The sequence below is a fragment of the Teleopsis dalmanni genome, chromosome 2 (genome assembly GCF_002237135.1).
Source record: "Teleopsis dalmanni isolate 2A chromosome 2, ASM223713v2, whole genome shotgun sequence".
Classification (NCBI taxonomy): domain Eukaryota; kingdom Metazoa; phylum Arthropoda; class Insecta; order Diptera; family Diopsidae; genus Teleopsis; species Teleopsis dalmanni.
In genome coordinates this window covers 66356469-66383299 of record NC_051847.1, presented here as the reverse complement: position 1 = coordinate 66383299, position 26831 = coordinate 66356469, and the positions used below count along the sequence as shown (strand labels likewise).

The following is a 26831-nucleotide window of genomic DNA, read 5'->3' as shown; positions in this document are numbered from 1 at the left end:
AAATGAAAATATGAAAAGTGTAAAGAAAAATATATAAATATGCATATGGACTTATACGTCGTCGGAAGGCATACACTTCTCAGATACAGTTTTTCTTTTCATTATTACTTTTTTGCAATTATTTAGAAATTTGTCATATTTTCTTTGAGCAGACATTGAGGAACTTGTGGTGTGCAATGTGAAATAAATATTGCACATTGCGAGTAATACGACAAGGTGGAGAGCAAAATGGGTTGGTTGTTGGTTCATACTTGACAATATTTTTTTTTATGACATTTATACGATTTCCTTTAAATTTAATATTTAAAAGTTGGATTAGTATAACGTAAAAATAATTAAAATATTGCAGTTGCATAAAAATGCCTTTGTTAATGTTTCCAAGCTAATTAAAAAAATCATATAGATTTCAGCTGGCATTTGTTTAACATGTGGAAATAAGAAGGTAGCACTACCAGTTGGTATGGTTGCATTGGTATACATACATACGCGCACCTCAGAGGTTGATATACTCACGATATTTAATTTTTGACATTTCAAGCATTGAAAATTTATTTATTTATTTTCTTGCTTATTAAAAAATTTTGTTCCCAAAGTTCATTATCTGACTCCAAATGGATTTCCACTTAAACCATAGCATTTATATGCTATATATAAGAAAAGTAACGCATTGTCATTATGAAAAATAAAATAAATATCTTAATAAAAGTACTTCAATAAATGATAATCTAATGTTTTTAAGTACCTTAACCAAAAAGAGAGAAAGAAGTTATGCGACTTATAACCTATTCAAACGGCAAAAGTTAATTGCGATAGCCAGGTTCAAGTTTAAAACTGCGCGTTCACATGACATTCTTTTCGATTATAATCATAAACAGCAATTTGTCTCAAACTTATAAAGAAGAAAATGTATAATTTCATTAGAACAAAGTGATAATGAAGAACAGGACATGCAAGAAACTTTAAATGCTAAAAACGATAAAATCAAAACAATTAAACTTTAATAAATATAATTTGAAGAACTGAAGTCAGGTGGACCTATCTTCTATAAATACTATATATTATATACATTGACTTTTTCACTCGGAGACATTACTCTCCAATGCGCTTACAATACCTTTGAAGTTGTCAGAAAGAGACGATCTACTAATTAGAAAACTCCTTATTTGCTTTAACTAGATGGATTAATTGATGGAAATGTGTGTCTTTAAAGTGAACACTTTTTGCAAAAGTTCGTGTGCTGATTAAGCTCATGGATGCTACCCCATCCAACATATTCTCCAGCTTTAGCCCCCTGCGACTATTTTCTGTTTCCAAACGTTAAGAAATGGCTGGGCGTTCAAAGATTTGAGTCGAATGAGGAAGTCATTACCGAAACAAACGCGTATTTTGAGAGCTTTGAGAAAACCTATTATTTCGAGGGAATAAGAAAATTAGAAAACCGCTGGACTGAATGTATCGAACTAGAAGGTGATTATGTAGAAAAATAAATTGTTTATTTGCCGAAAAAAATTTGTTTTATTCAAAAAGTCACTGACTTATCAAACCTTCCTCGTATTTTTACAAAAAACAAAAACAGGAATTCCTTACTATTTGGTTACAAAATCCAACTGACTTACTATAACACAGTTCAGAAATTGCATTGCAATGTTTTGTACTCGAATCTCGAAGAGTGATTCCATTTGATTCTCGAAATAAAAAATTGTAAGATTATCCATTTAATCTATCATACTACTTCTCATTTAAGCATAGTAGTCATAGAAGAGAAGGATAGAGTGAGACTGGGTATATGGCTGAAGAATAAAGAATAAGATAGGAATAAGTATATTCCTATACATTTATGGAATATAGCAATTTATATGACTGCATTTTTTTCGGCGAGAATTTACTTTAACACACGGTATATCACTAAGTATTGAATCGCATAATCGATTGTCGGTGATGATTGGAATATATGCAATATATCTCTTCCTTTCGATTTATCATTCAGAATTAATGTCTTGATGACAATTGTTTATAGTTTCCTCATACAAAAAAGTTTCTTATACAAAATAGATGTGGACTAATTATGATAATGAAATAATGAAAGGAAGCGCCAATTTTTAGTAAAATTACATGCTAAAAATTCTGAAAGTCCCAACGAATTTAAAGACTGAAGAGGATAAATAGCAAAGAATTTAGGTAGACTTCACAAACCACGAATACATCGAATGTTGATATTGAATATTGAATATTAGGAATTCTCCTAATGAAGGCAAAAGCGAATTTGCCGAAACACGTGTAGACATACACAAGCCCAACATTCGAACTAAAAAGTTTAAAATATTAAAAATTAAAAACCGCATTTAAAACATTTTAGAAGTAACAACTCAAAAATTAAAACAAAATTTAACACGAACAGATGTACTCAAATTCAGAGTCTATGGATCCATTTCTGATATAAAAGAAAGGAAATTTACTTTGAAAAAAATAAATCTGTTTGTGAAGTTCATATCGAAGAATTGTATTTAGTAATGAAGATCATTTCTGCTTAAATGGTTACGTCAATAAGTAAAATTGCAGTATATGGAGCGAAGACAATCTTTAAGCCGTTAATGAATCATCATTACATCCATTAAAATTGACTGTTTGGTACAGTTTACACACTGGCGGTATCATCGGTCCTCATTTCACCTTCCTCGACATGAGGAAGGTTACGGTGAATGACGAATGCCATCGAGGATTTCCGTTTTCAAAAATTAATTAGTTAAACATCGACGTTATTTGGATACAACAAAACGCAAAATGGCGCAACTTGCCCCACAATGCGCGTAATAGTACTAATCGACTAACAATTAGTTACGAAATCAATTTACAAACTATTTTATTTTCAGAAATGGTCCTGTTAACTGGCTTGTTACCCCTCGTTCGTGCGATTTAACGCTTCTCGACCTACTTTTCATGGAACTATGTTAAATCATTGATTTATGTCGACATACGGCCACATATATTGCAAATATTAGGCAAAAATTGGACTGATCAAATGGACCATTGCCACGGTGGACATAACATATGCCGGAAATCATATTCGAAAAATAAATGCCATGCAATTATCTACCAGATTATAATAAAAAAATTATATTTCCACAATATTTCTGTCCTGTCTTATCATTTTAAGTTCACATGCAGCTAAAAAAACACCCGATATGATATTTTTATATAGTCCTCCTTTCTATACTAATCGGTTTCCATCGCTTCCAGTTGTTTCTCGTGAACATAACTTTATGTGATATCGATTAATTCGGTTAGTTAGTTTATAAATGATCGGAATACATACAAATGCACCAATATGTGTACTAATACTGGTTAAAAATATATATAATTTTAATAATCTCCGGCATCTCCTTCAACACATTACAAACATCTTGACGAATTTAATGCCAAAACGTCACAATAGTGTGAAGGGTAAAAAAAACAATAACGAATAATAAAGGAAATAAAAATTTTATATCAGTGCATTAACCTAAAATGTACTTCATTTGAAGGAGTTACGGGTAACAACAAATATATAAAGCAAGTATTTCCCCTTTATAACATACAAATCAAATTAAAAATATGACAGTCATGAGTGTCATACGTAATGTCACGATTTGTTTTGATTATTTTGCTGAAGTGAGTTTACTTAACAAAAATTCTCTTCTTTTTTTATAATTCAATCTTACGAAAACCACAATAGCTACTGCATCTTACATCTTGGAAGAGGAACAACAAATAAAAACTCTTCAACAAATTTTATTAACATAATTTTATATGGTCGTATAATGAGCTTCATTATTACCCAAGCATATTACAGCAACCGCCAAAAGGAATGACTGCAGTAATTCGAAATTAATGCATTCCATTTGAAGTAATTCATAATTGAATTGCAGCAAAATCCAAGCTACACACACCACATACAACATGCACTGAGGTTTGGTATGCATCCCAACAAAAGTTTCCGTATTCGATATTCATTATTCCGAATATTCCGTGTATTCCGTGTATGTCTGTATGTCTTCATTCTAACTGAGCGCAGAAGTGACGATTCATTCAAGTGTTGATCGTGTGTCATTAATGATAATGACTTTGATGAGATGAGTTAAAACAGCAGTTGAAGTGTTGGAGTGTTGGTAGGAGCAATAGCATCAGCGGCATCAACGGCAGCAACAGCAGCAGGGACCATAATCATCTACAACAACAACAACAGCAACTCCAACGTCAGCTTCGGTGGCTATTCTTACACTTCAACAATTTAAATTTATATCATTGAGTTGACTACTTCATTTGTGGCTCCTTTTGAGTCAATTTTGTGAAAACAAATTCCAAGACATTTTTGAATAAATTTTATGACGACATTAATTATTTTCGGATTTTTTATTTAAATTTATCTTAAAAGTTTTTGATGAGTGGAAATCAACTTTTGAACTGTAAAATTGCAATTTGGTCACTTTCAAAAATTTCTATAGTCAATTATAATTTAACTATATAATAATAATTTGGAATGATTAAGAATGATAATTAAGAAATAAATCAAGAAATAAGTTACTAGAAACTTTTAAAGAATTAGAAAAATAGCACAGACTTAAAAATTTTAACATTGAGGGGATCACACAATGTTAAAAAAAAATTCTTTTTTTTTTACTACCGATTTTGATCAAGAACTAGATCAACTCTGCAAGTCGGCGACATCGGAATTCCGAAGCCCCTTTTTATAACCCAGTTGTAAAAGTAAATAAGTTACATTCACTAATACGACAAAGCATGGTTGAAAGTTTTATTGCTAACCAAATTAAAATAAACACAAATTAAAAGAAATGAATTTTCCTACATTTAGCCTCACTCAATTTTTTTTAAAATTATATCATAATTTGCACCAGCTGCTATTTTTGCTTCAGTTTATAGAATTTCCAATGGAGATAGTCTCTCTTGGATCATCATACTTTTCTAGTACGACTTAATCTATTTTAACTTTGAGAAGCTTCTTTCCGTCGAAGCTCTACTGACTGGAACTGTGAACATGAATCTGGTTACTATATGAACATTCGGGAATACTTCGAATATGGTTAATGCCATTATCAAACCAAATTGTTCAAATTATTTATTAAGTGCTTAAAGTCCACAGTCGGTAACTTTTTGCGAGGCTCCTGTCGGTCGCCGACATCACTGACGCCTAGCGACGCCACAGTGTGTAGTAGCACAGACCAAAAAACTTAGACATCCTCAAAATTCGATTTCATTTGATACCAATTACGGCCGACTAATTTGTAGGTTCGCAGTTCTTTTAAACAGTAACACACACCTCAATGAAAACAAAATAAATTGATTTATTGGCGATTCTGATTTAGCACTCAATTCTGCCTATATAAAATTTTATTTCTCATTTCTCCTAATTGCATTGCCATAAATCTATTAATGTTCACAAGATCAAATATCTTAAACAGAATATCAAATATTCTTCTCTGCCCCAAATAGTTTATAACTTCCGTTTCATTACTACATACTCAGAGATAAAGTCCTAGTATTAGTTTTTATAGCCAAATCGATAGTTAATAAAAAAAAAATTTTTTAAAAGACTTATATTTTGGATAGACTATCACCATTCCGCAGAACATACAAGGTTTGCATACAAATCCCGTTCAGGTAAGGTCTTAAAATACATTTTAAAAAATCTTGAATGCATATTTAGTAAATCCGTTCTAGAGACAGAACTTCAAACACCAAATATTGCTTATAACAATATCTACATAGTTGTAGATCTCTATCTTGTATAGCTAGAGACCAAGAGATCAGATTAATCTAACCTAACGTGTATATTAGATATCAGTAATTTTGATCAGTTCACGAATGTCCTTAATTCTGCCAGACTTAGAATTTGCATAGGTACTGTATTGTTGTCTCTTTATCTTTTTCTTCCACATACGATATTTTGTCCTGATTAAAATTCTATTTATCTACTGTTTGTTATAGGTGCTTACTTATATATGATCTGTCCACACTACTACGTGTTTTAATAGTCCGATCAAAGCTCAATACTAATGTATATTCGTGATTTATAAATTGTAGCTTGACCAGGTTTGTTTACACGTTTCCACGCCTTTACTCAAGATAGTATACAAGATAGTTAGGTATTGTGGAAAAGGGTCTTACACGCTAGAAAGCGTTATATGGAGCATTTTTGATAAGCTAGGAAAAAGCTAGCATTTTTAATACTAAATATTTTGAAAAGTTAGAACAAACTGCACGCATTAACAAACGCAATATTTGACTGATTTCTATATTGATGAGATCTGCAAGTGAATTGAAGAATTGGCCATACATCCTGCTAAAGCAGGAATAGTCCCACAGCAGATATTTGAACGTTGAACAATACAATCAAGTCAAATCTAACTCCATGTCATGTTGTAGTTATGTAAGAAGTTATTTCATTTTAAATACTTTTTTATGTCAAAAGTTTTAGTTTCGAAATATGTTAGCCATATCACCATTAATCTGGGAAATGAAGTAATATTAGCTCAATTCGTGTTTATCTAACGCAAAAATTTATTGTAAGTCAATCCTCAATCATGACTGGTTGATGATTTACTTCTGGCAAGAACACGAGTTAATAAGGAAGGTGCTATCGAATAGGCAACAAGATTCACTAACTCATCGTTGTGTTCGTTCCTCTCTATATTTCTTGAGCAAATAACAGTGTTTGTGTGATGTGATATTTGAATAGATTTTACTTTTCCTTCATTTACATCCTCTGTTGTGCCATGTATTTAAGTTAAAGTAGTTACAAACAGTGTTTAGTATAAGAGCAAGGTATTTCAAAGCCTTTTCTCCTAACAATTTTGAAACATGTTTTCTTTGTTTGCTTCCGTTTCTTGTAGTTTTAATCAATTTTATTTTAATTTACGAATTGCTATACTAATTGCCAATCACATAATTTATTTAATTTTGCTATGCAAGTTTCGGTTCGAATATAGATCTCCAGGTCTCAGTTCTAATTCTCCCAAAATAATATGCTTAAATTTCCGCATATTTTTAACTCCATTTATTATTATTATTATTTCCATACCCCATTAGGAGCTTAAGAAGTCTATAAAACTTTTCCACTGGTTTTTATTTTGTGCTATTGCTGTCAATTTATTAAACGATTTTACCGTCTCCTGCTGAACTGTCCTTCTCCAGGTCATTGCTGGTCTGTCTCTACGCCTAGTCCCCTGAGTGTTGCAAGTAAGTGCAGCATGCGCCAAACGCTTACGTAGTGTGTATCCAATTTAATTCTATATGCTTTTTTATTCTCATACATTCAACGTTGTTTTCTGTTTAGGTAGATTTTTGTACCTACTCTATTGGAAGTACTCCATAATGAGTTAATCATTTAACTACCTTTGTGAACTATCTTAAATGAAATATTTATTTCCGATAACTGCCTAAATGTGTATGAGTATATAGAATCCTCCTTCTAGAAGTCCATTTTGGGAATGAAAGAAAAGACTCTTAGTATAACGAATAGCTCTATTTAAAATATTAGAATTAAGTTGCAAAGAAATAAAGAGTATTGAATTATAATCTTCACGTACAATAACGATTAATAAAATAATATATACTAGAAGATATCATTAATTGATAGTAATGAATAGTCTAAAAATTTAAAATTCCTCATTACACAATAGTATCTTAATTACAAACCACTACCAATTATTTTAAAGAAATTAATTTTTCTAACTTATTCCTAGTTATTAAAAACAGTTTCAATATTAACCAAATGTGCTATGTTATATATTAACAACATTAAAGAACTTAGTTCACTCCATTCTTTTCAAAAAAGGATTTAAAAAACTTGATGGAATAAAATTTAACTTACCTCTTTTCTGCATAAACGAAAACAAGTCATCCAGAAACTCTTTACGTTTAGGATCATCATTTATTTCGTAAAGCTGAAATAGAAAAACAAAACCCAACATAAGTACAACTTTTTTTTTTAACAAAACTCTATATTTTAATAAATTTAAAAAAATATCTTAATTAGCATAAGTTTTCTTTAAAAGCAAAATTATTTCTCAAAAACAAAAAAGTAAAACTCTAAAGATCACTCGAAGCTTGACCTCAAAGGTCAAGTCTCAACCATTAGATTATTGTTTGAAAAACAAACCCTCTTATTATGCCATTGTCTCATCAAAACAGTATAAATTTCAAAAAAAGAAAACCCATAAGCCTATTGAAAACTACAAATAAAAAACAAATCAGAATACAATAAGAAATTCATTGAATACAAAACTAATTGATACAATGGTAATAATATTGTAGATGCAATCCGATAACCCCTAGCACGCTACCCATATACGAGTAGCAACACAGTACTCGTATTCCCTTTTTACAACACATCTTTTTGTTTTGGTATCGAGTCACCTTAGGTGTTGACCATGTCACTTTAACATGAGAAATTAAATTCATATTCATCAAAACTCTGCTTTATACTACACTACAATCCAATCCAATCCATTCCGATTCATTCCAATCGAATACAATCCGACAACATAGTTTTGGGCTTAAAACTCAATGAGCGTGAAGTTCGTTCATTGGGTTGGTTATTCGTATCTGTGAATGCATTTATCTGTGTTTTGAGAAGAGCAGCGTTTGAGTAGGAATGCAAGCAATGCAATTGCAACATCACACATTGTCTCTTCCCCTACTGTTTTTTTGTTCTCTTATCAATGGTGATGTGATGTGATGTGTTGTGTTGTGCTATGTTGTGTTTATGGGGTGATAATAAAATGTGTAATACTGCGGCGTTGTGGCAAGATAAATGATGCTAAATTGACATGTTATTCGCAGTAGCTGAATGATGATTTTCTCTGTGTAGCAAATCAGACAGAAAAATATGAACGCTAATTTGACAGTTTTTAAGGAGTGATAATCACATTGTTCGATACATGTTTGTACAATACTTAACAAAACAACAATAAATATAACAACAACAACAAAGTAAAAAAATTTGAAAAAAAAATCAATTTATGAAAGCACGTTTTTTGTTGTGCTAATTATGAATTGTTTGTTTTTAATTATTATTTACTTAAAATTTATTTATTTAAATTTATTTTCACATACATATGTGCTGTGAATATTTTATATTAATTATTTTTATTTAACAATTTATTTCAACTTATGCTGCTCTGAGTATTCTTATATGCAGGCAAGGTAAGTGAAAAAGTTACATATCCGACGGCAAATAGAATGTACAGTACAAATAGAAATCAGTTGAATACAAAAATTGTATCTCCTCGGGATGTTAACAGAATAAAGATTAAAATTATGAGAAAAAATATATATGCATAGTATATGTATAGTTAAAGGTAGGTTTATTACTAAAACAAAAACACTAACACGAAAGCCTTAAAAGTCTCTCATAGATGGAAGAAAAGAGTATGCCATTTTTGAATGATTTGTTTATCTAACATAACCCAAGAGCTCCAATAATCGTAGTAAAATTTTATATCATGATGTATCATTTAAAACTAACAACAAACAATAATACCAAAATCTTTCCGACGGCTTTATAGTATCTACATACAAAACAAAACAAATACTGATACAAAACCCATAAGAGTGTCTTATAGATCCATAATAAAAAGTAAACCAACTCATATGGTTCATTTCAATATAACGCTCTTCAACACTAGCACTAGATAGTTTTATAAGCAAATATATATCATCATAAAACTGGCGACAGCAGTATCAACTAAAAATAATACCAAAAGTTATCCAATAATTTTACGATATGTCTTATTACCAAAAAAAATAGTAATAAAAAAACCTTAAGAGTACCCTATAGATACAGAAAGTAAAGTAAACCATTTTGTATGAATCATTTTGTATGAACCAACATGCTTTAAGGTCTCAAATACTAGCATTAAATAGTTTTATAACTAGCATTAAATAGTTTTATAAAAAAATATATATCATCATTGCACTGATGACACTAGTATTAACTGAAAATAATACCATAATCGAAACAACGGCTTTACGGTATATTTTATTACCAAAACAAATACTAACACAAAATCTAAAAAAGTGTTCCATTAATTAAAGATTATTGCTTTTGTTTGATTTATTTTGACATAACCCAAGGTCTCCAATACTAGATAGTTTTATAATTATACAAATATCATCATACAGAACTAACAGAATTATCATCTCAAAATAATAATAAAAATATTAACCTCACGGTACCTTTTATTACCAAAACAAATACTTGTACAAAAGTTCTAAGACTGTCTTACAGATGCAGAAAAAAAGAGTAAGCCATTTTGTGTGAATCATTTCAACATAACTCAAGATCCCCAATACTAATACTAGGTCAGTTTAAGTATTATGTATTAAAAGAACTAACTATAGCAATATCTACAGAAAATAATAACAAAATCCCTTTGGCAGCTTTATAGTTAGTCTTGTGACCAAAACAAATGATATCCCAGGAGTCATTAAGAGTATTGCGTTACAGTTAAAAAAAAATAGTAAAGCATTTTGAATATTTTATTACAAAAATTTAGTCTCCAAAAACAATAGTGCTATAGGTATATAATTACAAAACTTAAGAAGAAAAAAATTACTATAAAATAGACCCTAAATCATCACCTTCTATAGCATAAACTGAAGTGACGAAAAAAAACTATTAAGTAAAAAATTAAACCCAAATTTCAATATCTAATTAATATGAAATTAAAATTAAATAAACAAAAAGTAGGTTTGTAAATTTGTTTCCCACAGTACTATCCCACTAGCACTCGAATACTAAGGATAGTATCCAACTAGCATACTATATTTGGCATTATAATCACTTTCCGATAAATGTCATATAAAGAACGTCATCTTTCCATACGATAAAAACATCAAAAAAAGTAATTTCAAGTTGTCATATTAGTTTCATTTTGTTAAAATTATGACAAAATTCAGCTCATTGCAGTTTGATTATGAATAGTTCTAAATAAGACCAATATTTTCTAGTGTCAAAAATATCATAAACGTCAAAGTAGCAAAAATTAATATCCAAACTAAAGACATATAAGACTAGAAGTAGGCGGCAGTATGTTTCTGTGTAACTGTTTATTATATTTGCTATAACATTTGTTTTAATATATATAACATTTGTATACACACGTATATTTTATGTACCCTTAAATATATAAAGGTATATTTTCTCAAAATAAAAACAGAAACAAATATATAGAAAACTGCACTTGAAAAGGCAGTTTATACTGAACCTATTAATAACCTATTAACACAACACAAGTAATTGAAATTTTAATTCCAATATTATTTATTTCACTGAAACGGTATTCACACAGCAAATCTCAATTTTATCTTTATTTTAATTCTTATTTTTGGTTCTTTAATTCTAATTGTCCAATCGCGGCGCCTTGGAAACTGTAATCTGTTTAGTAATTTATATTAAAAATAAAAATTTAACAATTTGTTTTTAAAGTGTAAAGATTTCTTTAACAATAAACCCTAGTACTAACATCCATTTCACACATAGAATTAATATAAAACACCATATAAAAAAATGATCCAAAAAATTTGGACACTGTAGAATTTTTTTTTGCATTAAAACCATGACAATTTTTTATGTGTAATGGATGTTAGGACTAGGCTTAACTAAAAAATGTATATGTACATTAAACTATTTCAATAATTTTTTATATATAAGTCATTACTATTGCCAAATGTATTTATTAGACAAGTGTAAGTATATATATAAACAAGTGTAGTTTTAGAATTTATAAAATTTATAATAATTTAATTCTATCCATACAAATAACAAGTTATAAAAGTTTATAATACTTTATATATTAAAGGCCTTCGGATTTGGATTCGTAAACCGATAATTTTCAATGTAATAAACTGATAGTAATGAAAGCATATCCAACGTAACCCACCTAGCCTAACTGACGACTCATAACAGCTTTTCAATTTTTTTAACGGCACAATAGAAAAACTGATCAATAAAAGCAAGAAAATTATTTTCACTTCTATTAAAATAATACGAATCAGATGATTTTTAGGATTTGTAACCAAATATTCTTCTTTGCTTGATCGAACGTAAGTTAATGTCAAAAGTACTTTACTCAAAAGTGTCTGTAATAATTTGAACAACGCACTTTAACAAATGTTCTATTAAAATATGATAATGAGTTAATTAGGCGATTTTATAGAAGTATAGTTCTAGCTTATCTAGTATATTAATAGAATATGTTATAAAATATTATATAGAATATATTAGAATCGGAATATTTTTATTTCAAAAGAGCGCAATGAATGTGATTATCCACAAAAACTAAAAATTTCATTACGCTTTTTTATATATACTTTCACACGCACTCGATTCTCAAGCCCTGTTGTACATCTTCGTTCCTGATATATCGTGGTCCTTATCTAGGGACTTACTTATGTTAGTCTCACGAAAAAAAAATATACGCGATCACGTTTAACGATCAAGACTATATATTTTTTATATATGTACCAACATTGAATAATGTTTTAAAATTATGGAATAAACTTTAATTATTATATATTATATTGTAATATATATCTATGTATCCTTTAGTAATGAAAAAAAACTGTTTGATCATCCAATAAAACTGCGCAAATTATTGTTAACTGGCTTAAGTGATGGCAAATAAATAAATTAAAAGTAATAATATATTTATATTCCATTTTATTGTTGAAAATATTTAAATTACTTTTCGAATGATCCCATTTTATTATCTTAATACTTTTTTTTGTTTTACTCTTAAAATTAAATTTAAATGTATATGCGTTATTTTTTTTTTATTTTTGCGCTTTTGTGTTTGTTATTTTGTAACTAAATTTATATGCAGTAAATTAAAAAATATAAAAATTGTTATTAATGTCGAGGTATGGGTGAACTCATCAAACCGAAAATTCATCATGCCGCAGCATGTATACATATATATATATATAAACCGCCAAATGTTGCAACAACATCCAAAGCCGGCAAAGAGGCAGGCAAACGGTCCGGCTGGCATCTAGGCAGGCAGACGGGCATATAGACTGATAGGCAGGCTGGCCGGCCGGCAAGCAGGAACAAGAAACGTATAAATATAAAAATGATTTAAAACTTTAAACTTTTAGCATTCCGAGTCAAAGGAAGATAAAATAAAAGCCAAAACTAAAAAGCGGTTTATTGCGATTGACGCCCTCATCATTTTGCAAATATGTACATACGCTCAAAAGAGATTTACTTGAAGCAGTGTTAAAATTAAATGCACTTTAGGATATTAGAGTTGCCATCATTCCCGATACAATAAATAAAATAAAAAAATTCTAACAAATATACATATGTACGACAAAACTAAAGATATTGCACGAATTAATACTTAGGACAGTACTTAAGTAAAAATAGAGATTAACTTGAAATAATATCTCAATAAAAAATTATCTTAAATTTACTATTTAGACTAATTGCTAATTCCCATAAGTCTTAAATAATCTCAATTTAAGTAAGACATCTATGTTCTCAAAAGAAGCTTAAGCTCAAATATCGAAGCTAGACAGATTAGAATGTATAGGGTAGTGCTGAGACCGTTAAATATATCTTTGAATGGAATATGACAACGAAGTCAAGTAGACTTGTTTTATGGTAGAGGAAAATGTTTCGAAGCCAGTTAAAGCGAACAGTTTAAAATGATGATATCTATTCAAGATCCTATAATCTGGAACTAAACCGATTCATAGAAGGTGAGCAAAAACAGGATTTACAAAAAAAAAAATTTACAATAGCATTCAGCTAAGAATAACTATCGAGTAACTTTAAAAAAAAGGAATATAAAATACTCGAATGTAAAATCTAAAGAAAATTCAAAAGAGGACGTTCAAGAGATGGATCTACAGAATTGAAAATGGCTTAAAAACATTAAAAGTAGATAATTGAAACTCGCCAGCAAGTAGGAGATGTACGGAGGAAGTTTGTTTTCAGTCTATGTTCAGTCTATTCAGTCTATGTCCTAAAAAGAATGAATCAAGACCAAAATATGAATCTATGGATTTGAAAATGATTTAAAAACATTGTCACAACACAACTGGAGTTCAGTACGAATTCAGTAGGAAGAAACGGATGTATGTAGTAATCAGGTGTAGGTTCTTAATGGAGTGAATCTAGACCAACAGATGGATGTGCAAAGTTTAAAATGGCTTAAAACAATTGCGAATACACAGTTGGAATTTGACCACAAAAAACAGCTATATAACGAAAGATTCTTCATCAGGAGTAGGTCTTAAATAGAGTAGATCTAGACAAAAATACGGATCTAGGGAGTAGAAAATAATTTAAAAATATTGCAAATACACCAATAGAGTCTTCATCAGGGGAAAATCTTTAATAGAGTAGATCTAGCCCAGGATATTGATTTATAGAATAGAAAAAAAATTAAAAAATATTGCAAGAACACCACTGAAGTTTCGCAATAAGAAATAGATATGAAACAATTATGATTATTCAGGTCCTTAAAAGAATGTGAAGGCATTAAATAAGATATTTGAGAATATTTTTTTAAAGTTAATTTAATCCAATTTTAGATACTGAGACGTTATAAAAAATCAATAATAAATTAACATTTATTATCAGAAGACGACATAAGGTTAAAATCGATATATTGATTTAAAATTAATTAATTTAAATAAAAATTAATTAATTTAAATAAAAATTAATTAATTTAAATTATTAAGTTGTTATTGGTAATTTTTATTTGAAAATTAATCTAATGCAATACAATTTTAAAATGTATATAATAAATAAATAAATCATGTGATCTCATTCTATTAAAATTACTAAAAAGACTTCATAAAATTGAGACAATAGTAGTAGTGATTATTATTTAAGATTTATCCTTATAACAAAAATATAATAACAAAATAGCTTATTTGTTAACCTATATTATTAATTTTGTTTCTTCATTTCTTTACTTTTTCATATTAAAAAACGAAAGAACACACAGTAATATATGTGAGAAATAATAACAACAAATTAATAACAAATATAGTTTATTAAACAGAAAGGAAAAAAGGTAATAAACCAGAAAAACAACATCGTTTATTAAAATAAACAAGTTATATATTAAAAATATATATATTCCCATTAAAACTTGGACTTCTTCTTTTATGGTTATTTCTATATTGCCATAAAACAAAACGAAAGAAGTAAAACCATAGCATAAGATCGAAGTATTTCAATAAAGCTTATATTAATTATAAAGTGAACTATCAATTCACTTGCGAACAAAATCATTAGCCTTAATTATTTACACATATAATTAAAGTGCTGACTAATAGCACTAAAAAGAAATTGAAATCACAACATATCTAGGGTGCAAGTTAATTACAATAAAAACTTATACCGCAAACACCAATGATTTATGTGATGCAAGTCCTGTTAAGTCTTGCTGTTAAGACCAATGGAGTTCTGTGAATATGCAAACTGATAAAACACTATGTGCTAGTAAGTAAATAATTTAGATAAGTAATTATGTTTTTTTTGCGAAATGGAAAAATGGAAAATTAGTGTGGTATATCTTATCCTTAAAAAATAAAGTATTATAGTATATGACGTAAATATAGGGATATATGAAAATAGGCTGAACAACTATTAAAACATCATAAGTAGGAATGAGTATTTGAAAATTGAAAAATCAGGCTGGTATACCTTACCTTATTCTCAATAAAGATAAGGTTTTAGTATGCAGTTATTATTGGACTTTATAAAAATTAAATAAGAAATTAAAAAAAATAAGAAATTTTATTTAAACAAAATATTTCACACAATTTTAATGGCACTTTTATTTTTTTTTTTCGCTATTTTCTTATTACTATTTTGTTATTGGTGTTTTTTTACAGCTATAACACTTTTGTTGGTTTTATTGCCGTATAATTGTATGCGTAAGTTAATTATAAGTAAATATCAAGTTCGTTGAGAAGTAATTTTTTTTTTAATTCATTATTAAAGTATAATTTCTAATGCAATTCGTTTTATAGTGCAATATATAAGAATAATCACTATTGTCAAAAAATGCTATTATATGCTCAATAGATTATTGTGATATCTGCTCCTTCTCTTACTCTTTCTTTCTCTGTTTCTCTCTCTCTCTCTCTCTCTCTCTCTCTCTTTTTACTCTCTTTCTACCTCTCTTTCTCGCTCTCTTTTTCTCTCTCTCGCTCTCTTTTTCTTTCTCTCGCTCTCTTTCTCTCTTTTGCTCTCTTACTCTTGCTCTCGCTCTCTTTCGCTCTCTCGACAAATAGAACTTACACTCTATAAGTCAATCATCCTACCTGTGTTTCTCTGTGGCACATAATAATGGACGCTATAATAGAATGATGAAGCCACACAGAGAAACACAGGTAGGTGAGCGACCTATAGTGCGTCTTCAAGAGAAAACTTCTTCGCAAGATCTTTAATTTTGTACGAGTCGGCGAAGACTACATCCGAATGGACTGACATAATTTAACTATCACACCCAAATTAACTGATATAATTCATCTATTTAATATCCAGCAAGCTTTGCTAGCTTGATCATGTCGTGAGAATGGATGATGAAAAAGGGATTTAAAGTGGGATTTCGAGGATAAAGATGTAGACGCAGAACGGTGTAGAGTGATCAAATTAAGGAAGCATTAATCGCATTTCATGTGCCAGACTAGAGAAGGTGCGTATGCAATAGAAGTGATTGGTGAAACATACTGCATCAGGACAAAACCCGATAACGAATTGTTATAGCTATTTAACTAGGTGAGTAAGTATAGCAGCATTTTTTTAAAATGTTTTTTTCTTAATTGAACTAATTTAAACGATACAAGTATTTGCAGTGCTCAAGGACCTACGCAGTTGCAAATTATCAAAATATATATATATTTAATTATTCATAAAACTTTTATATTAGTTTTAGTTAAGCACAAGCCACATTGACCCTTGCGGCAGATGAAAGATTAAAAAGTATCCTAAAGCTATAACATGTTTGGAGGAAAATGTCAGAATTGAAGAGGCAACATATTTTGTGGTTTGATTTGACTGCATACGACTATAATACATCTGCGTTCGGTAACTTACATTCAAGTTTATTGCTTTTATAATCCCACTGAATGGTTTCCTCTTTCTTTTTTTTTTTTTGTTTTTTTCTTTTTTTGTGTAACAACATATTCATGGCATCAGCATTGACGCCATTTATAGCATTCACTGTACGTCGTACTCACAAAAGGGAAATGCAGATACATTTAATTTAGTTTTATTTGTGTTACTTTTTTTTCTGGCTATATTGCCTATAAAATGCCCTGGGAGGAGCAAAATATTCAACATGCTTCATATGCATTCATATACGTATTAAAATTTATTAAAGTGCATCCACCAGCGCAGTCAAAAGCTGATGAAGCTGATGAAGTAACACGTACAACCACACCACCAACACCAGCGCTATCAACATATCGTCATCATCATAAACGTTGTTGCTAGCAACATTAACTGAGGTTCGAATAGCATTTAGCAACATAAAGGTTACCAAAGATATTTTACCAAAAGTAATGCTAATAATAAAAAAATCTAAAGAAAAAATAATTATAAAAATAAAACAAAAAAAATGATGTATGAAGTTTTTTGATATCTTTGAAGTTGTTGTAATAAATTTAATGTTCGCAGTTTTTCGCGCAAATGTTGCACATGCACATCCGACTTGTATATTAGCTTCTATACTACAGATATATCTACATATATACATATATATAAATATATATATATTGTGTGTGAGATCCTCATGGAGTGTACTGTTTGTTGTTTATAGTTTATTATGGAGGTAAGACTGCGTTTAAATTTTGTCTGCACTTTATGGAGGCGTGTCGTTTTGATATCAATCAAAGTACAGATTTTTCTTACTTTTGCAATATATTTTATAAATTTTATGTGTATAACTTTATGTGAGGGGCCGAATTTGGGCTGGCGCATGCTATTTTTTTTCTTCTTATGTTTATAATATTTTTATATTTTTCGTATAAAGGCTATGATATAGGTACGTACATATAACATATATGGCAGCGGTCATACGAACGGCCGGTTAACTCTAGACTCTGAGCTGCACTTCAATACAAAGAGCATTTCGTTAAGCTAATGACTTTGAGTTTTAAAATACATAAAAATAGAACGTTCATCAAGTGCAACCAGTGTTATTAATAATATTAGACAAAATTTTTGAATTGTTCATTTAAAATTTTAACTGCACAACACTAATGAGCTGCTATTATTTTTAAGTAAAATTTGAACTCAATAATTAGCTAATAAAAATAATTATAAAAATTTTAAATTAATTAAGTAGTATAACTTACTATACTTAAATAATATACTGGACATTTCCTACGAATATGGCTTAAAAGCGGGAAATGATTCATTGATGCAAAAAACTAACAAGTTCGGTCAAGAAGCGGGAAACAATTTTAATTTTTAACCAAATATCAGATCCAAAAATATTGCAAGCGAAAAAATAATATCTCAAAAATAACAGATCCAAATAGTTAAAGTTCTACATCATTAAATATCCTTTAATTTGAACATACTACTTCAATATATTGAAATGAATTCGGAAATTTTGGTAGTTTTTGGAAAATTTTCAATAATTTTGGAATGATTATTGTTTAAATTTCTTTAAGCATATTTTAAGTCTAAATGCATATCAAGCTTAGAAGCATTTTCTGCTAAAGAATTTTTCTTTAATTACACCAATTTCCTGTAACCATCATTTAAAGTGAGCAAATAAATCAAAACCAAAATAAATAAAAAAAAATAATCATAATAATAAACAGAACCATAATTAGAACAATAAAACTAATATGAAAATAATAAAAAAAATTTATAGAATTAAAATATTTAATTAAAATAATAAAAGTTGTTAATTAAAACAAAAAGTTGAATTTAATATACAAAAATATTTTGAAAATCTTTTAATACAACGAAAGAAAAATAACTTAAAATTAAACAATACTGAAAATTAAAATAAAAAAAAATAATAAGAAGTAGAAAAAAAAATATATAAAAAAAGTATGCATAATATAAAATACAAGAAAATAATGTAATATAAAAAAAATAATATGAAATAAAAAAAATATAAATAATGAAAAAAAAAATAAAAAAATATATAAAATAAAAGAAAATAATATAAAATAAAAATACAATAAAAAACAATAATTAATATATATATATTATTAAAAATAAGAGTATAAGGTATAAGTATTATAAAAAATAATATCATAATAAAATAATAATGCATAAATTAATGTAATACAAAATATAAAAAAATAATTACTTAAATTTATTGCAAAAAAAAATTATAAAATTTCACACAAAATACAAGAAAAAATTTTTAAATAAAGTCAATTATGAAACAAATTGTTATAATTAAAAAATAAAAAAATATAATAATAAAATAAAAAATAAAATGTTGAATTTGAAAATTAATATGAAAAAATTTAAAAAAAACATAAAAATAAAATAATTAAAATATAATATTATAAAATATAATAACACGTAATAAAATAAAAATAAACTTTTAAAATTGAAAATTAATATTAAAAAATTATACAATAACATAAAAATAAAATAATTAAAATATAATATTATAAAATATAATATAATAAAAGAACTATAATAATTAAAACGTAAAGTAAAAAATTATAAAACAAGTTATTCAAAATATTTAAAAAAAGTATTAAGTAAAATGTGGTAGATATATTCTATCAATAAAAGATTGAATTAAGAAAGAAATAGACTATTAATCCCAAAAAAAAATTAAATTAAAATAATAGTAATGTTAACAATTAATGTTTCATTAGTATATAGAAAGTTGAACATTATTATTTTTTATTAGGATAAGAATACAAGAAAAATAAATAGTCAAAAACACTAAATTTAATATATATCTAAATAAAGTATGTGAAAATAATAACTGAAGTGGCGGAGCTTGAATAATAATGGACATCCAAAAATCAGAAAAAAGGTCATGAGAGCAGAAGTATACTTAGAAACAAGAATTATATATACAATATATGAATTCATTCATATGTTTCTATACAGACCAAATTATATAATATAATCAACAATAATATCAAATAATCAAGAATGCTGTATATGACTATATTGTAATGTATATAAAATGTAATGAAGAGGTTTTGTTCATACGTATAATTGATTTACCTGGATTTGCAAAAAGTTTCTGTATAAACATTAAATCAGCCCGTCTCGTCGTATTAATTCTAGAATATACATATATATACATGTAGTAATTTTTACAATTTCTTTAGCTTCGTTCCATGTATTTAAGCGAACTTCTTATACCTTTTTCAGTATTGTGTGAAAGGTATTAATATAAAGAGAAAAATTTTAAATCTATAAAAGACTTAAATATTCCACAGAAATTTAGTTAATCTAACACCTGTAACCTTTACCTGTAGGCAAGAAAATTACATTAGGTAGATGTGTTTTCATTGTATTAAAGTATTCAGTAAGACCGTTTTGGTTATAGACACATATTATAATATTTTTATAATTATAATTTGAAAACAAAATTTTTTTTGTCATTAAAGCAAATATAATTGGCAGAAGTAAGAGTTAATACATATGTCAATAATATTTTTATTAGTAAATATTAATACATAATAATTAAAAAATATATACCAAGCTATAAAAAATAAGTGAATATATAAAATCTGTGAAACAACATATGCTTTAATTGTGTAAATTTATATATTATTATTGATAAATTATACAAATTTTAATTACATATATTGGAATATAAATTTGTCAACTCGGCAATGAAATTTAGGAGACAAAACCATTCCAAAGTATACAGGATCTTATAAAAATAAAAATTTGTTGGCAAAATAGTTGGATCTTTCAATGATGTATTGTTCAAAATTTATAACAATTGCATGGAATCTGTAATGATAACGGATTTCATTAGCCAACAAGTCTTCATTATTTATAAAGACAGTTTTTAAGCCGCATTTATAAATAATCATATTGATAATCATGTTCTTAAACTTGATTATAAATTAAAAAATTTTACTAACTTTAAAGCAAAACTTTTTTATTCGATTCTCTTCCATTCTATTCGATTGGATTTCTCTTTACTCAAATACCATAAATATCATTTATTGAAAAATCTACCGCACCAACACATTTAACTACCAATAAATGGACTCAATATCAATTTTTAAAAAATCCTACTTTAATTTAGACTCGGAAATAAAAATATACACACAAAAGTATATCAAAGAGAGGTAATAAATATTTAATTGTAATAGTTGAATTTTGTGGATGCTCACACTGATTCAGAAATGCACTCTTTTAAAACAAATGCAATACATATATATTCCATTAAAAATATATGAAAGGCTTCAAACTATACTTTTATAAAATCAACTAAATATCTAATTTATATAATTCAATGAAGCTCTTCTTACAGTGGACCACCCAAGTAGTCATAGACCAATTGAGTAAAAGTACTTTAGACACTTACTCGCGTTTCATCAAGGAAAGAAGAAAAAAGTTAATATTAACATATTTTTAGTGATAATAAAAAACTATTTACTTTAATATTGACATATTAATTCATACCTCTTGTATTTGATCTTCAGAGAGCAACATTTTTGTTAATATTTTAATCCAAAAATTTTGTATATATAAATCCTTGTAATTTTAGATGATTTATTGTGATTTTATATTGTCACTGTACTCAATACTGTTTTTATATATCTTGAAAAATTACTTTTTGATAAAATATTTCTCTGATATAAATTAAATTTATTTATTATTTTAATATTAAAGTAATTGTCATCATTTTTCACGTAATTAATGTAATATTATTTTTAATTGTTTTAATTAATTTAATTGTATTTTTTTTATTTAAATAATTTTACCTATTTATAATAATTGATATTTTAAAAAATTTATTAAGTATAGTTTTCTCAATTTTTATTTAATATTAATTTACTAAAATATTTAGTTCACATATTTTTCATTTACTTTCGTTATTATTTAAGATATTTAATATATATAATTAATTTCTTTATTATTGATTTTTACTTGTTTTTAATATAAATTTATTAAAATTTTATTTTATATTGTATTTAATTTTTTTCTTTATATCTTAATTTTTGTTCAAAAATTATTTAATGACTCTAGCTTTTTGAATTTGTATTTAATATTAATTATTTAAAATGTTTAATGTATATAATTAATATATTTACTATGGGTTTTTTCACTAACACTATATAAAATGTTTCATGTATATAATTAATGTATTAACTATGACTTTTTAAATAATATTTTAAATTTATTTTCTTTACTATTGATTTTAATATTAATTAATTTAATATTAATATAATATTATTTTTTTTTTATTTTACTTTTTAATTGTTTCTTAATATTAATCAATTTAAATTTTATATTAAATATAACTAATACATTTACTATCACTTTTTAATTAATATTTCTTTATCATTGTTTTTTAATATTAATTCAATGTTATATTAAATAAAATTTAATTAATTTATTTTTTTTTAATTAAAATTTTGTGTCAAATAATATTTATAGATACACTGTATAACACGCGTATAATTATAATCGATTAAATAATCCTTTCTCCGCCACCGATAATAACTCAGAAACAACGAAGTGACATTATCAGAGGTCGTTAATCAACTAAATATCACACAACATGGATGATATCACAGAAATTATACCGAATCAAATAAAACACTTACACACACTATTGCACGAAGGCATAAATAAAAGTAAATGCAATTGTGTTAGTAGGCATTATTGTTGTTGCTATAAAATGAAAAACAATCTTAAGATGAAAATCAACCCTCGTGGAAAACCTGCTTGCATCATCATCGACACACAAAACTATTCAACAGCAATAAAACAGTCACAACGAATTTTAAATGGCCTTTGCAGTGTAGCACACTGCAAAGACTGGCTGCCGAAGAGCAAATAATTATAATATAAAATAAAAACAACAACTACAAGCACAACAACTACAACAAGAACAACACTACAGTAGGCATTATAACAGAGTAATAAATTCGTAGACCAATCATGAACCTTACTATTTGCATTTGTCCTTTTTATAGTGGATTTTTTTCTATAATTTTTTTTTTTTTATTTATTTATAACATCTTTAATCTATAATGCCACATTGAAGAAAAAAAATTATATACAATTTAATGCTACCTAAAAATAGTGTGGTAGTACTTTATTTTATGAATTGTAAAGCGTAGCGTAAGCATATTTAAATGATATCCTTTTTCTGAAAATTATACGATCTATCCTTTAGCAATGATACTGTTAGTTATTTGCATGTGTATGTGTGAAATTTGATGCTTTGATTCCTGGAAGCGAAGAGTTTGAGTTTGTCCAGGATAAAATATGCTGCCAAAGGAACACATGTAACCCAGGATTAATTTATTACCAGCAGGCAATGTGCACAACAATGCTATACTGTATTATTTTTGATCCTTAGTAGGTATAAGTACGATATCATAACAAATGATTTTAACTAAATTTTAATATTCTTAAGACTCTACAAATATATTTAACAGCTACAAATTGAAGAGGCCACTGCTCGTGTTTTTGTAGGTATGTATTTTAAAGGCAGCAAGTAACTCATAAAATCATAAAATGTGTTCAACAGATTTGTCACTTAATATCAACAAGACAAAAATTACTAACACATTATTATAATATATATACATATATATATATATGTATAAGTTTTAAGTATAATTCGTTTTTATTTTAAATAGTACCATGCCAGGTACTAGCGATTTCATGGTACCATTTTGAATGAATAATTTTATAATAGAAATGAAATAACATCTACGAAGGATCTAGAAAATTTTTAGGGAGTGTTAGTCTTGCGCGGATAAAAACCGATGAAATAGTTAAATAATGACACTTGTAAGGATGTCTTACAGTTCAAAGTGTCAACCAAAATCTTTTCAAAATATTTTGTGTTAGCAGAATGTAGTATAATAATACTATATTTAAATGAATTAAATTATTCCATCAGAACTTTTGTAAAATACATTATATATTGAATAAATCAAGTGCAACAGCATTGCTAATAATAACTAATAACCACTTTGTTCCATTACATCTACATCCTCTTCTCTTGCGCTATTAGAGTATAGAGATCTCTCAATTCAATAGACTGCAGAACTCGGTTAGTGGCACTATCGTAATAAGTTATTATAATCTCAGTTACTTTTCATTGTTGCTTTTAGAACTTGTCCAAAAAACTTCTTCATTCCTCAAAATTGATTAAATTTAATTCTCGGTGTTTTATTTAAGAAAAATAAATATGATAGTATTAAAATAATTCTTTGATCAGATATGATAAATATTTGCACATAATCAAAATCTAATTCAAAGCATTTACGCTAGAAAAAAAATGGTGCAAAAATTCTCTCGTGCCACTAGAGAAGAGAGTACAGAACTCTAAGAGTGACAGAATTTTCTGTAAATGCTTCTAGAACTTCACATAAATAATAAAAATACATATGAATAAAAACAAAGTAACTCCATGGATGATATAAGCCTTTAGTTTATATATACTTTAGGTTATAAATATAAATATATAATATATAATATAAATATATAATATATAATATAAATATATAATATATAATATAAATATATAAATATAAATTTATAATAATAAATTATTAAAAAGTAAATTATTTTGTTTGATTACGATGTGGTGGTCGTTAGAACAAACTCTGAATCGCATGCTGTACAAAAGTGAACCTCCATAATGTTCATTCATTCATGAAAAAAGTTTTTTGAAGATCATTAACACTCTGATATTTATTTAAGGAACAACCCCCTTACCGTCAAATAAGACGCCCGTTGTAGAAAGCCCCATTCCGACCAAACCAAATCATTTAGAAGGGGGCTATATTATTTCCTTGACATATTTTTTTCCTTTTGCAACAGGCGAAACCATCGGCATCAAACCCATAGACGGTCAATGTGGAACCTATTATAACTTAAAATTTTTAACTTTTTTGTAAAAGTTAAAAATTAAAAGTTTCTGTGCCAATATCTAGCTAGAAAAAGAAATCAAATTTTCGTGACCCCCTTTCTTAACGACCGCACTGTGCTATCAGCTTGCAAAATTAAGAACTTAGCCAAGTTCATAGAAATGTCAGGTTGGTTTAAGTTAACCTAAATGGGATCCGTCACCTTTCGGCGTTAGTCTTATGCTGTCCTTTTAATTTTATGTAGGAACAACCGATATTCTCTATCTCCTAGTGGAGCATAGGGCCTCACTTAAGTTAACCTAACTTAAACAATTATATACCTAGGTTTGTATCTCATTTTTAAATTCGGTTTTTGAACTTATTATTTTGCTGAACACCCCACACCCCCCATTGGGTGTAGATTTTTGTACTTATACATAGGTTGGCAAAGGTTACGGCTCTGTGGGTAACCAATAGTTTTAAAATTTATAAATTAAATTTATTAAAATAATTTACTTGGCGATAAATGATAAAAGTGATTGCAAAACTGTACATACACGTTGAGGTCCGCCCAAAAGAATTATAATTAAGCGCAATTATTCATATGCAAAGCATAATTGACGTTGATTAATGAACGCGAAATTTCATTTCATATCCTCAAAAGCAGAAACCCAGCGCTTTTCTCTTCAGTGCGATATTTCTGTACTCCACAAAAACAAAAACTAATTGAACACACAAATAAATGATACATTTTTCATAAATTGAATTTTATACTAAAATAGTTTTATTTTTATTTTTTCATTTTTTTTTTAGTTTGTTGTATCTTTTTTCATGTTGAGAATAATTATAGTTTCACGATGAAGTCGAAGCATATTCACGTTCACGCATGTGAAAATAATTGTAAATGAAGAAAATAAAAGATATAAAACTTTAAATAAAATGGAACCACAAAATGGCGCATAAGTGAATGTACAAATTATACAAGTAGACCCACCGACAGATATAGACGGACAGACACAGGAAATGTCAGCCAACATTAATTAATTTAAAAATAATTTGATTGATAAGTTATTTGTTTTTATTACTATTTTTACATATTTACATATATACATATATACAAAGTCTTACAACAGCAACCAACCATTTTGCTTGAGCACCAAAAAAAAATGTTATTAAATATTTGTATATATCGATGTGAGGCCCATGCCTTTAGGCCGCTAACGCCATAGATACTTTCGAATTTGTTAATTGAAATTGAATCATTATTAATATATATTTAAATGTATATATGCTTATGTGTACACATGCTAATGATTTTTATTTATGAATTTATTATTTCATTTTTTTAATTATTTACCGCAATTATAACAATTATGCGAGCTTTTTGAGTACCGACAAAAAATTCTTGGCAACGCCTTCACTTCGTAAATGCTCAGATTGCTCTGTTTTAATGAAATGCCAGCAATTCAAAATGCCACCACAACTATATTTATTATAATAAATTTGTTATTATTTGAAAAATTGCATTTATATTTAAATTAATTCTTTCTATTATTTAAGAAAAATTATATTACAAATTGCAATTTATGTAAAACATATTTTTAAATATTAAGTGGTGAAATATTTTTCATTTGCATTGCCTCAAGTGCTACTTTATTATGAATGTGGTATGTTAAATATTTCGTAAATTACAATTCGTTTGAGAGACTATATGATATATTATTTGATAATAAAAATAAAAAATTTAGAAAAATCTG

At 27.3% G+C, this 26831-nt stretch overlaps 1 protein-coding gene across 3 annotated transcripts in view; it reads right to left on the bottom strand.

The window, feature by feature from the left end:
• The window catches only part of LOC119679890 (protein dead ringer-like), a gene marked incomplete at its 5' end in the record, with an annotated part of 95423 nt that overhangs the window by 30302 nt on the left and 38290 nt on the right, over positions 1-26831 (bottom strand). For all 3 annotated transcript variants that reach the window (XM_038092475.1, XM_038092477.1, XM_038092478.1), the window contains 1 exon segment: positions 7868-7940. In XM_038092475.1, the coding sequence (XP_037948403.1) occupies positions 7868-7940 (73 nt within the window).